Raw genomic sequence first — 12,350 nt, 5'->3', positions numbered from 1 at the left:
GTTGCTCACTGTCAACCACATGATAACATCGTAATGGATTGTGAGATTGCTATGTTCTGTTCATTATCATCAGATGTGTGTATTATATGTCACAGCATGTATTATTGCTGCCTCAGGTATGGATATGACCAGCTGCTGGTTAATTCCTCCTATTGCTTGGTACCCAGGGGAAGACGTTTAGGTTCCTTCAGGTTCACAGAAGCACTGCAGAGTTCGTGTATACCAGTATCCTTGAGCAATGGGTTAGTGTGGTTGTAGGTGTATATGTATTGTGTGGGTGAGTGTGTGCGTGTATGTGTGTGCTTGGTTTAAGGGTGTAGCTGATGTCTGTGTGTGTTCACATAATGAGTTCGGTTATGTACTTAGCATAGCAAATCATTCCCATCAAGTAGTGCTATTTGTTTTCACTTTGTTCTACAATTGTGTGTCCCAACAACTTCACTACTTCGTTGACGATGTCTTATCACTTTGCACGTTGTAGCTACATCCTACCATTTTCCGAAGTGATCGATTGGAGCAAAGCTGCTGTAACTGTAGATGAAAGACAACTTTTACAGGTAGGAAAGAAACTTAAGAAGGAGTTTAGCAAAACCAACTCATTTTCAGGTCGTGCACATGTTGCGTGGCATGTCTGAGGACCAGCTACTTCAGATGCGATTGCAAACACAGTTTTTGTGGGATGCTTATTTCTCTTCAGTGGAGACTATTGTCTACACCACTTTGGAGGTATCTTTAGCTTGTGTGACAGTTTGTATATGTGGACATGTTACGCTATTTTGGTTAGTGTGTGCATTCCCATTAACCCAATTTATACTGATCACATTTGTTCTTCAATTACCTATAGACATGTTTTTGCTGCAGATAATACGGCAGAGGATTAAACCACATTTATCCAATGGTCGCACAGTTTGGAATACTTCACCAGGGGGGCTAGTGACACGGGCAGAGTTTAGCACATACATGGCAGATTTTCCGTTCTACCTTAATCCGATGGAAAGGGTCCCAGGTCAAGGGTACACTGCAGTAATCAAAGCAACCAATCCACCTGAAAGCAGTTTACTTGTGAAGTTGATCAAGAGCATAGCACTAGCACCAAGACTTAAAAAGGTATTTAGCACTAGTTATCACAAAAGATGGTTACCTCATGTCACAACTGCAACAATTTAGATTGTAATCTTGTCCAGTGGATACCAGATTGAGTCATCACATTTACCGAATGTTCCAGTACCAACTATGGTGCTCCCAGAGGCTACCAAGGTATGGATAAACTTCTCTCACTGTCTTCATTACAATTAATTGCCAACAGAGCCCAGATGATTTCCTGTGGTGGCGACTGGATACTGACGGAATTATAAGTCTTTCTGATGATCTTATGCTTCATCCAGAGGAGGTAAAATGGCTTCTTTTTGTGTGTGTGTGGCTGGCATAGCCTTGTTAATACAAGTATATACCATTTCTTTAGCGATTAATCTTAATCTAAACCTTAGAAGTTTAGTAATCATAATTTAACAGCCACAGGGTGCATTTGTCTGTATTCGTAATATAATTGTTCATTTTTGAATATAGGTAGTTTGTGGGCAGAATTGTAGCGTGTGACAAGCCCAGTCTATTTTGAAACAAGCTATTATTTCTGGTTTGTTGTCTGTAGGCAGAATTTGGGTTCGATGTGTGGCAGCACCACCCCAGTAGGGTGGTGGGATTTTTGTCGCAAAGCCACTACTGGGACACATACAGCTCCCGATGGACCTACTCTACAATTCCTGACAATCAGTACTCAATCATTCTAACCAAACCAGCCTTTCTACATAAGTGAGTTTATCAATAACAAATTCCATTCTATTTAGAGCTGAGCAACAATTAGTTAACATATTAATTTACGTACCAATAACCCTAGATAATGAATGCACTTTGATTTCGTTAGTGGTTTCAGAAATATCTATGTTAACGCTATTTTCTTTGTTGACAGGTATTACCTATTTTTATATGATCATGTTTGGCTTCAATCAGCTAAACAGCTAACTCAACAAGGTAGCCACTGCCAAGAGCTAGCCATGAATTTTTTAATTTCATCAATCACCAAGAAGGCACCAGTCAAGATTTTAAACAAGAAATACGACAGGCCGGATACCAGCAAGTCTGCTATCCGTGTACAGATGTGTATGAATGCTTTCACAAGAATTTTTGGCACCATGCCACTCCGTCACTCACTACTCCGAATGGATCCGTCACTCTATAAAGACAATGTTTCTGTTTTAAGAAAACAGTACAGGAAACTTGAAGCACTCTAAGTGTACCACTCACTTTATACATGACCAATTCACTTGTATAATTATATCTACAATGTAATAATTTATTAGCACATAAAAGATATTTGATATTTTGATAGTATATTTACAATTGCTTTTATTGCTGCGTTCTGAGACCTGACAGAAATTTAGACAAGTGTTCATATACTACAAATGTGATACAAGTTGCCGGGGTAACCCTACAGGAAACCACATGAATGAGCAGCAAATAGAATAATACTCACTTGATGATACTGGGTAATAATCCCTTGTAGAAGCCCACTACTCCTTCATACCTGAAACAGTAATAAACAATTTCAATGTTTGTCACTAATAGTGAATGTCTTCAGCGCAAAAAAGGTTTTTCATTTGTGCTGACTGGCAAATTTTAAATTGTTACTAAGCAACAGATAGTATCTGTACAATCACTAGTAAATCTAGCATTCCAATTTTATGAAAGTACTAACACACGTACAACTATTAACTTACCGACTGATTTTGATGATAATATCCATTATCCCGGAATACTGTCCATGTTGATCCTATTGGTGTTGCCATGGTGTTTAGGTACATGTAATGTGTGTTAGCAAAAGTTCATAATTGTATTATGAACTCTTGATGTTAGTACCTGTAATCTAGCTCGTACCACCTGGTATGGGTAAGTGGTTGTCACGGCTACAAACTTTGATAAGGCTGCCATAGTGAGGTAATGGACAGTCCCCTAATAATGATAATATGATTGGTTAAAAACAATACCAAATTTGATTAAGTAAATGTGAAGCCAAAGCATCTACATTGAAACCTCGTGGTAACAGTCTATATTTAGTCCTAGCTTACTTCAGATGCTTTTGTAGAGATATTATCCTGTTCAGCAGGTTAAATTGGATTAACAATTGCTGAGACTGTTGAAAATGTAAATAAAAGATATTAGTTCACATTTAGACTGCAACTTGACTGAAGAAGTTCTAGAACTATCTGCCTATAGTTTCAGTTGAAAAGAAACTACTATAGCTAAACTATTGTCCTTTCATGTAATTTGTGTTTATTGGCATAAAAAGTGGACGGCAAAACTGACAATTTAAATTTTCATAGATAATTACTCTTGATATCATCGACTAGTTTGTACTCAACAAATTGACAATTTACAGTATGTACACAGAGAACTAACAAGTTTTGAAGAAATCGGAACACCATTAAAGTTACAGTAATATTTCTTCATCTCATCATAAGTTACAAACTGGACTACTCCATGTGACACACCAATGAGGCCAGGAATAAATCCCTACATGATGTAAAACAAATAAAAACACTTTTAGATACAGTGGGACATCATGAAATGGACACCTTGATGGTACCATTTGTAGATTTAGATTTCTAAAATCAGGACACATTTCTAATAGCAGAACTTCAAATTTGACCCAGAATAGAAACTCATTTTTACCTTGTACATTCCTGAGATGCCCTCGTATTTCACTAGTTTGTAGATGCCATCTCTGAAATGATGGTATCGCATGTGGTTGGGTAATGCACTGTTGTCCTTTAAGCATAATCTTGTCTTCACCACCCATATGGGGTTTGTCATGGCGAGTGTCAAACATCCTGACAAAAAAAAATGATGATACAAGACACAAAATCAGAACAATCTATGGGACTAAAGCTGGCTACTCAATTAATCTACAGCTTGCATCCTAAGAATATTAAACAAAAACAAAAAAATCAGTTTCAATTTCTTCTGCTGCAATTCTAAAATGGACACTTATACTGACTTTAAGTAGTGCAGCACTACAAGCGTTTTACTACCTTCAGATGTCATGGCTGCATGAAATTTATTTCTCTACAGTAACAGCTATATACAAGACTTACTGATGTCACTAAATACACTGAACCCAATACAAACACTGGAACTTGTATGATATTTATATCCTACCACCTTCCTCTGTCGATCGCTAATGACCATGTTACAGCAGAAAGTATGGTAAATATGAGCACTCTGGATTATTTTATTGTTACAAAACCATCTTGAATGATTACAACCAACCTCCTTTAAGGTAATTGGACATGTAAACTGAAGTGAGAAAATCAAATGAACATTTGGTGCTATGGTGATTCTTTTCTTAAGGGGATACTAGCTACAAATCACTGGTAGTTAGGAAATATTCTTCGTATCATAAAATATGGTTTCTCTGTGCCCTTTAATTGACTTGTGGGAAAATGTAATTGTTTTAGCATGCAACAACATTAGTCCTTAAACTGATAGCAGTTTACTATTATGAAAACAAACTAGTTTACAGTGCGAGTAAACAGATGTGATATCCACAGCCCATAGCAACCAGAAGCACTTACATAAACAGAGACAACCATCTACTGAAATTACATATGAATATCTTACGACAAATGAAAGTCAGAGCAGCCAAACATGGAAAGATGTAAGACAGAGGAGGATAAATATATATAAATCATAAAAATAACTACTTACCTGTCATACTTGCACAAGCAATGTGTGCCTTTGTGCTTAGCTGGTGATCAACATTTCCAGATTGTAATTGAGACTTAAAAGCATTGTAACTACAACAAATAATAGCATACGATAACAAAGGTCTCACTCAACAAGAGAAACATTACTAACAAGAAGAAGTAGAGACCCCACGATGACGAATTTCCTATCATGCTAGCACTCACACCCTTCAAATAAAACAGCAATGGTATATCAGAGCTAAACAATTACGTTAGCCTTGTCTTCTATAAGGCACTTACTCGATATAACACTCGGAGACCTTCCTCTTGTCTGATCCTAAAGAACGCGTGGATGATCCCCCGATATTTCGGTCGGTGTACACTACTATCCAGCCCATCATGAACTTAAATAGAAGACACAACAAATTAATTAAGCACACCATGCAATAATAAGTGTACAGCTTTGAGGAAGCAAAACATTTGGTAAACTAACTAAATTTACACAAGCTCCGTGACACACTCTGTTTAAAATGACTTTAAATTGTCTGCATCTAGTCCAGGTTATGGTGACAACCACAGCTGGGTACTTATAATATCAGACAAAAGTGACCAACAAAACTTACCAGCAAATCGTAACTTAATGAGATCAAGGGGATGCAGTATTAGTGTAGAAACAGTCCCTCCACTCATACCACTAACAAAATGCTCCATCAGTCTAATAGAAAAATACATGACTACTGAGATGGAGTGTCTATAGACTATCTCTAATTGGAAAACACAGCAAAGTTCTGACAACACAATGATGGCTTTTCTGTTTACATAACAATTTTCTACCAAGTCAATTCAACAAGACACTTCATGACAGCCCTGTCCACCTATAAATACAGTGAAACCTGTCTGGTCATCTTTGGGTCAAAATTTATTTAAGCGAGTGGCAAGTCACTTTACACACAAATAATACATCATAGTTACCTGATTAGACAGACAGGTTTCACTGAAACTTTTCAGCAAAAACTCTGACAAGGTTGTGAGGAGCAGTGGTCAAAGTCATCACAAAGTAGTCCACTGTAATTTGGTGCACAATTACATGTAAATGAACCTTACTTTGGCCTTAACAGATCAATACATTAAATCTCACAGTACTATGATTACAGTAGGTTATCATACACAACGCTTCATCGACATCAGATTAATTATCTGAACATGAAAGGAGGTAGCACCATGATGTGTTCAACCTAACATGGTGCTCCAATTGTATAGCTGAGTACACAAGTGGCACTGCATGTCCAGGGGGGTCCCAGTATATCACATTAGAGGAAATGATTCTACCAATCAACTGATTTAATATTTATATATCAGTTTTCACTTTCGTCCCACCCATACCCAGCAACAATACTTAATTAATTTGTGGAATTATTTGATTTTGCAGCGCAAAGGTTTGTCTGGAAACCAACTAAAAGCCGCAAAATTATATACCATGAACAAGAAAATTGTTGTATACTACAAGACTTGGTGTTAGAGAAACTACACAATCCGTATAGGAGGTTGGTCATGCGTCATCATAGCCATATGGCATACTACTACGTGTGATTACACAATAAAACATGGCGCCTGAAATTAGCATTGTTATTATGAAGTCCTTTGTCACATTCACAAGAAGTATGCATAATGTAGCGTTTGTGTCTTGGTTATAAAAGCCACACAAAGTGTTGGGGAATTGAAAGAAGAGTTCTGGGAACCATAATTTATCGACATCAATTTGCACATTAGAATACTTTATATCGATACTGAGCAGGGAAGTGCCCACAGTGGTCGGCACCGACCACCACTCAAATAAAATACCACTCAACAACCACTACAAATTCACCTCTGACATACACAAGTTAAGGTCTTCTGGACTCATCCCTGTCTCAATAAGTCTGTACAACTATTCTAAACCTGGGCCGGGGTTGAATGGGATGAACTTTTCTTTGAGATCATGAGATGTTTGATGACGCATGGCGTTACAGTCAACAGTGTACACATCATGTACTCCATTTATTTCAGTTGCTTACAACAATTTGCACCCACATAGCTCCTCAACACAAACAGCCTCCTTATATAAACAGCGCAGGTGGGTATTGTCATTAGACAAGACACAGGCAATACATTGGCACCAAGGTGTGAGACACCAGCTAAATGTGCAAACCACATCACAAAAGAGTTAATGAAAACAAATCTACAAGTGTTATAGACAAGAAATGATCCAAGCCCAGTGGACAGGGTTTCTATGGGAACATACATACCAACATCCATTGCACTGGAATAGTGTTTTATTTTTTATTTTTGTGTTGTTCATGGCACTACCTTACATGAACTTTCTGTAATCCCTGAGCATGTGATAAGTGCCTGGCAGCAAGTTCAGTTGAGATATTATTGACTCTTGGTACAGAATTAGTTTGGGTAGACTATATATCCAAGCTAACAAGGTTATGCACAAGTGTAATATGTAATTTGGTAGGGCTGTGCCCAGGTGGAAATGTCAAAAATGTAGAGAATGATCTGTAATGCAAAATATATAGTGCAAGCCCTGACCAAGGTTTTGCTGTTTCTGTCTGTTGTACAGACTTATTGAGTTAACAAAGTTCAGTTCTATAGCAGTTGGTAGTCCAAGTCATTGGCCCACTCTGCTGAAAAGTAGCATCTGGGTAACCACTTATTGGTGGGCTGATAGCTCAATAGTTGCCAGTGTCCAGCCCAGAACTGAGCAGACTCAGGATAATACACAATGGTTTCTGTTCTTTGTGATTGTGTCCTGAAAACTAATTATCTGATGAATATTGCTCACACCATTTGACAAGCCTTTAATTCCTGCAGCTGAACACCCACCAGATGCTGTGCATAATAAAATCCTCAAAGTCACTATGCATTTGTGTTTATAAGACTTTTCATTTCCTAACCCAATTACAAAAGAAAATAAGCAATATGGCAATGCAAGACTAACCTAACCTACTACCAGATTGGCATTATACTTCAAGACACTATGGACTATTTAAACAGGAACATATTGTATTTGTAACATGCATAAATACTGGACACATGCAAGCAAATTTAGAGATACAATAATTGCACAAGAATTCTAAAATGTCAATACAACTTACTTCACGCACATCCACTAGACTATAGAATGAACGTTCACACAATCAGCCAAGCTCTAATGAACACAGATCTATAATATCTATTTGTTCAGTGACCATTAGGTGCTGTGTGACATGATATGGTAAACATTGTTAGTGACACAGACATAATGTATGACCAATGGAACCACATCAAAGAAATCAGAGACTCCCATTTGATAGATTTCCCCATACACTTGCACACTCAACTGCCTCTCACTTGTAATGGCCGCCTGTAGGAGCCTTGGATACAAGGAATATGGAGGGAAAACTTTAATTAATTGATCTATTGAGTGGATGTATACATTCATAGCCAGCTTTTAACACACACACACACAAAAAGAACCAATGGGATGCCTTGTAGCAAGAGATTTAACAGCTTTACTCGGTTACTGAATACCACTTGTACTTAACTGATCACAGACTGATCATGCATCGTAACCCTATGCCAAACATTGTGCTAAAGCGTTGAGGCTTGTCAGAAGCAACACACTGCACTGAGGTTTATAATTCCCTGGGATGCATGCATATGGCAGAGGTGGCATTCATCTCATCTAGTGATATCAAAGAAAGGTTGTTTGAATTACTGTAAATTCAACATTGACATCTCAGACCAATGCCAAATCCCAGTATACACACATACACCCAGACTGGTAATCACCATAGGTGATGTTTACTACACGTCACTACTGACATTTTCAGCTGTTATCTGGTTATAAGTCCATAAACCACACTAGCACAGCTTTCTGTTATGTCAAAGTTGCAGGAGGGATCAAGAATAAATGCAGGGGTTGAAGTTGGACATGGGTATAACTATAGTTACACAGAGACTGGGAGAAAGCAAAAATGCTTAAAAGGCTTTCTAGTACAGGAGGGAAGAATAAATGTGGACATAAGCCATATATGTAGTTTAGAGGGTGAAAATTTTTGTGGGCCACCACCATTCAAAATTTCAAGGGTGAAAAGTTTCACTTCTTGAGGATCTTTTATGAATTTAAACAATACCATTTTAATTGAGTTCTGAATTTTGAGGGGTAAATTTTCACAGGTAGCTGCCAATCCACAAAAATCGTAAAAAATCTCCCCACCCATCCCTAAAAAAAACAACAAAAAACAGTTATAGGTATAGCTAGGTATGCAAAACTAGACAAACACTTCAGAAAGCAAAAAAAAAACTAACTTTTTTTGGGTAATGAAACAATATAGCTACCAGTAGGTGGTAACATGAATGACCCTATAGTTGCATCCTTTAATGCAGCCATGTAGCGCTGATTCTGTCGACTACTGAACTCATAACCAAGACAAGTCTAATCCGTAACAAGGATTGTCTGTAGTGATGTCACCATTGCCCACCCAGCTGTGTCTTATTAATCCCTTTTTACTATATTATCTATGACAGAAATTATGATGAGAGGGTTTCAAGAGGTTAAAAGAGGCACCTTCCCTCCACTAGTTTTTTTTGTCCTTTGGAAATATGGACCCTACTGCCACCATTGTCTACATATTGTGACTTTGGTTGTTGTAATCAGAAGTGAACCCCATAGTCAAGTATTGGTTGAGATGTAAATCATATTTTCTGCTCAAATCAGCCATAATGTGTAACCATGGATCACGTTCCACCTTTTTTTGTTAAGTACGTATATATAAGCTAAAAATATCACCTTTTTAGAGAATCCTTGTGCTGATGCAATATGACATCATCACATCCAATTATTAAACTTTTCTATAAAATCAGGAGCCCATAAGTGCTGCATTACAGGCTTCTGATATATTGATCCGCAAGACTGTGGTAGAATAAAGCTGAGGCCCCAACCTTATAGCACTTTAGGATTTCATGACATTATAATAGCATGGCCTCCTTGTGCTAGTTATAATTGAAAGTGTTTACACATAGTTACACCATTGAGAAGTTTCTAGCTACTAGTGTACAATATTTATACGTTACGATTGTGGCAATTCATTATGATTACCATGGAAACTGCAACTGGATCACATGATTAGCTGGACTACACACTTTAATTGTGTATCTACAAGATGTCTAGCCAGTTCAACTACCTGGCGTCAATCGTGTAGTTATCTTGCAGCAACACAATCACTGAACTTTACAATTAATATCCCGCCTGGATTCCGAGTGACCTTTCAAAGTTCCAGTACACTGTTTGTGGGTACCCCTGTTTGCTGTCCTTATACAACCCATCTCAGTCGAAATCAATCAACTAATATTGAGAGCTCTGACCGCCAAAAGAAAAATTGAACGAGATCAGATGACTGTTGAAACCTCAACATTCCGGTGTGCACTCCTAAGTTTTGGGTCACTAAATGTCAAGTAAAAAGCATAGCTAGTCATAGAAAATCCTGGGAGTGAGGAAGAAATTTTAGGCGTGAGAATACAAATGTTGGGTATGAGATTGAAGGCCAAATCATGAGAATCACGCAAGGTGTGAGAGTTGGAGCCTCTGATATAGTTTTCTTGTCATACACAGATAGCTTAGGCAGCCAATACACAGTATACGTTCTTCCTACCATTTGCTGTACTTTTGCGAGCTGTAGAACAAAATAAAGAAATCTTGCATACAATTTCTATTTCTCAGTGTGTATTCATCTTCTTGCTTGTTGTCATGCAGTTGCTGTTATTAGTTGTTGCGTGCATGCTACCTATTGAAGCTGCAGTGGCTCTACACTGTACCAGTTTGGACTACATGCAGTTTGTAGCCTACTAGGACTCACCACGAGAATAGCATGCAGTTAACAGGGGCTAACCACCACCACTGAAACTAAGAGTAGCGAAGTTACGTATGTAAGGGATACAATTCAGGTGCTGTATGACATAGCATGATAGTATAAACCTCAGACCCTTTCAGGTTTTTCCATACAACACCTATTACAACCTACTACAAAACACCTGCAAAGAAGGGTCTGACCAACTTGAAAATGCAATAATACAATAATTGCAATAAATGATGCAATCCGACTGGGCTGTCTATAAACTTAACTATAGAGTTCATAAAAAGTGGTCCAGATTCCCCGGGAAGTGATCACGTTGTGGTTCTAGCCTCCAGGGCCACAGTTAATAGGATATCACAAGAGATATTCTACTCAGATTAAATCAACAAAATTGAAATCCCCCTATAGTTTGGTGTGATCATCTTACTGTGTCTGGGAGTCACTTACGGTGCATCTCACCCAGCTACTTTAACACATAAATGAAATATCAGCACATACACATACCCTCCAATCCCCACAAGGTTCAAAGGGCAATGGTAAAATTAAAAATTTTCTTCAATATTTCAGCTGGATCCACATAAACTCATTAAACCTCCCTTAAAGTAACTGTTATAGTGACTAAATATATATATTCACTTACAAAACATTTATGAACTGCTACCTGTCACCAGTATCAGCTTGCGTGTCTGCTTGCGTGGTGTTCGAGGCGGTATTCGCGTATTAGGTAATCCATTTCAGTGCGCACCAATTGGAAGCATCGTATGCGCAATCATGAGTACTGTTGACCTCACTATAGACGAAGAACCTCGCGAAGAACAGCCGGCGCCTCCCGAGGATCTGCCACCACAGCCTATAAGTGATAATGTATCTAGTGGTCCTAATCCCAGGCCAGTCACACTACCCGTGAGTCGTATTAAAACTATCATGAAAAGTTGTCCGGATACTTCGATGGTCAGCCAAGAAGCTGCAGTGTTGGTGACTAAATCTACGGTAAAGTGCTGCAGTATATGGGCTTAGCTGTGGTGGTCGTATTATTAGAATGTGTATGACACTTGCAAATTACTCTAATAGAACACACAGGTAAGGTATGGCCATCAAGTGCACCTTTGTGGGTATCCTGCCAACTATTATCACCAATTTTACATTAATAGCCTGTTTCAGCTAGTTTGTGAAGTAGCCATTATGTAGTGTGGTATGCCCAGACCCTCAGCATGAGCACACAAGGGTCTGTAGATTTTTTTTCAATGTAATTTCACAGCATGTAGATTTTTCATGGTCAGAATCAGTCATGTATCACTGCTCCTTTCCCACAGGAACGATTCATTGAGGAATTCACTAAGGAAGCTCTGAAAGTACATCAAGATACCAACAGTAGCTCTAAAGATTTAGAATACAAGGATTTGTGTAAGTTGTCAATGGTAACAAGCTACTGAGTCGACATGTCCTTTCCAGCTCACTTGGTACAAGATGGCTCTAAAAAGTGGCAATTTCTAAAAGGTAGTAAATTAGTAGTCTTTTTTTTGTTATGTCAAATCCAATTAGATATTGTTCCACATAAAATATTGGTCAGGGATTATCTGGAGATGTTGGACAGGCAAAAGGCTATAGAAAGTGCCAAGAAAACATAATGTATTAAAGACTATATACACACACACACACACTACAAATCGCAATATTAAACACTGTACACATTTGACAATAGATAGTTCGGATATGAAATAAATTTATTCTT

At 38.1% G+C, this 12,350-nt stretch overlaps 3 protein-coding genes across 7 annotated transcripts in view; 2 read left to right on the top strand and 1 right to left on the bottom strand.

Annotated features, from left to right (window-relative positions):
* Positions 1-2,397, top strand: part of LOC136249769 (exostosin-1a-like) — a 3,667-nt gene extending 1,270 nt beyond the window's left edge. The window contains exons 2-9 of the mRNA XM_066041882.1: positions 117-242; positions 482-557; positions 607-726; positions 862-1,107; positions 1,168-1,257; positions 1,307-1,390; positions 1,649-1,809; positions 1,967-2,397. Of these exons, the coding sequence (XP_065897954.1) occupies positions 117-242; positions 482-557; positions 607-726; positions 862-1,107; positions 1,168-1,257; positions 1,307-1,390; positions 1,649-1,809; positions 1,967-2,288 (1,225 nt within the window). The 3' untranslated portion in view covers positions 2,289-2,397. The remainder of the gene's footprint in view (positions 1-116; positions 243-481; positions 558-606; positions 727-861; positions 1,108-1,167; positions 1,258-1,306; positions 1,391-1,648; positions 1,810-1,966) is intronic.
* Positions 2,344-11,414, bottom strand: LOC136249782 (solute carrier family 25 member 32-like). Of its 5 annotated transcripts, none has more exons than XM_066041904.1 (12): positions 11,259-11,391; positions 5,712-5,804; positions 5,363-5,454; positions 5,040-5,143; positions 4,912-4,967; positions 4,762-4,850; positions 3,727-3,884; positions 3,454-3,567; positions 2,914-3,006; positions 2,775-2,827; positions 2,531-2,581; positions 2,344-2,485 (listed from the first exon to the last, which is right to left on the bottom strand). In XM_066041904.1, exons 3-12 carry the CDS (start codon positions 5,448-5,450, stop codon positions 2,404-2,406), a joined length of 888 nt encoding a protein of 295 aa, XP_065897976.1. In that variant the 5' UTR covers positions 5,451-5,454; positions 5,712-5,804; positions 11,259-11,391; the 3' UTR covers positions 2,344-2,403. The 5 variants fall into 5 exon arrangements, with proteins under 5 accessions (XP_065897976.1, XP_065897977.1, XP_065897975.1 ...); XM_066041905.1 differs by having other exon boundaries at positions 11,280-11,345; XM_066041903.1 differs by lacking the exon at positions 5,712-5,804 and having other exon boundaries at positions 11,280-11,414.
* On the top strand, positions 11,334-12,350 carry LOC136249786 (chromatin accessibility complex protein 1-like). Its single transcript, XM_066041910.1, has 4 exons — positions 11,334-11,608; positions 11,932-12,022; positions 12,071-12,115; positions 12,161-12,350. Exons 1-4 carry the CDS (start codon positions 11,390-11,392, stop codon positions 12,244-12,246), a joined length of 441 nt encoding a protein of 146 aa, XP_065897982.1. The 5' UTR covers positions 11,334-11,389; the 3' UTR covers positions 12,247-12,350.

The sequence above is a fragment of the Dysidea avara genome, chromosome 3, assembly GCF_963678975.1.
Source record: "Dysidea avara chromosome 3, odDysAvar1.4, whole genome shotgun sequence".
Classification (NCBI taxonomy): Eukaryota; Metazoa; Porifera; class Demospongiae; order Dictyoceratida; family Dysideidae; genus Dysidea; species Dysidea avara.
Note: the sequence above shows the minus strand (reverse complement) of the source record. Positions and strands in the feature narration are given on the sequence as shown.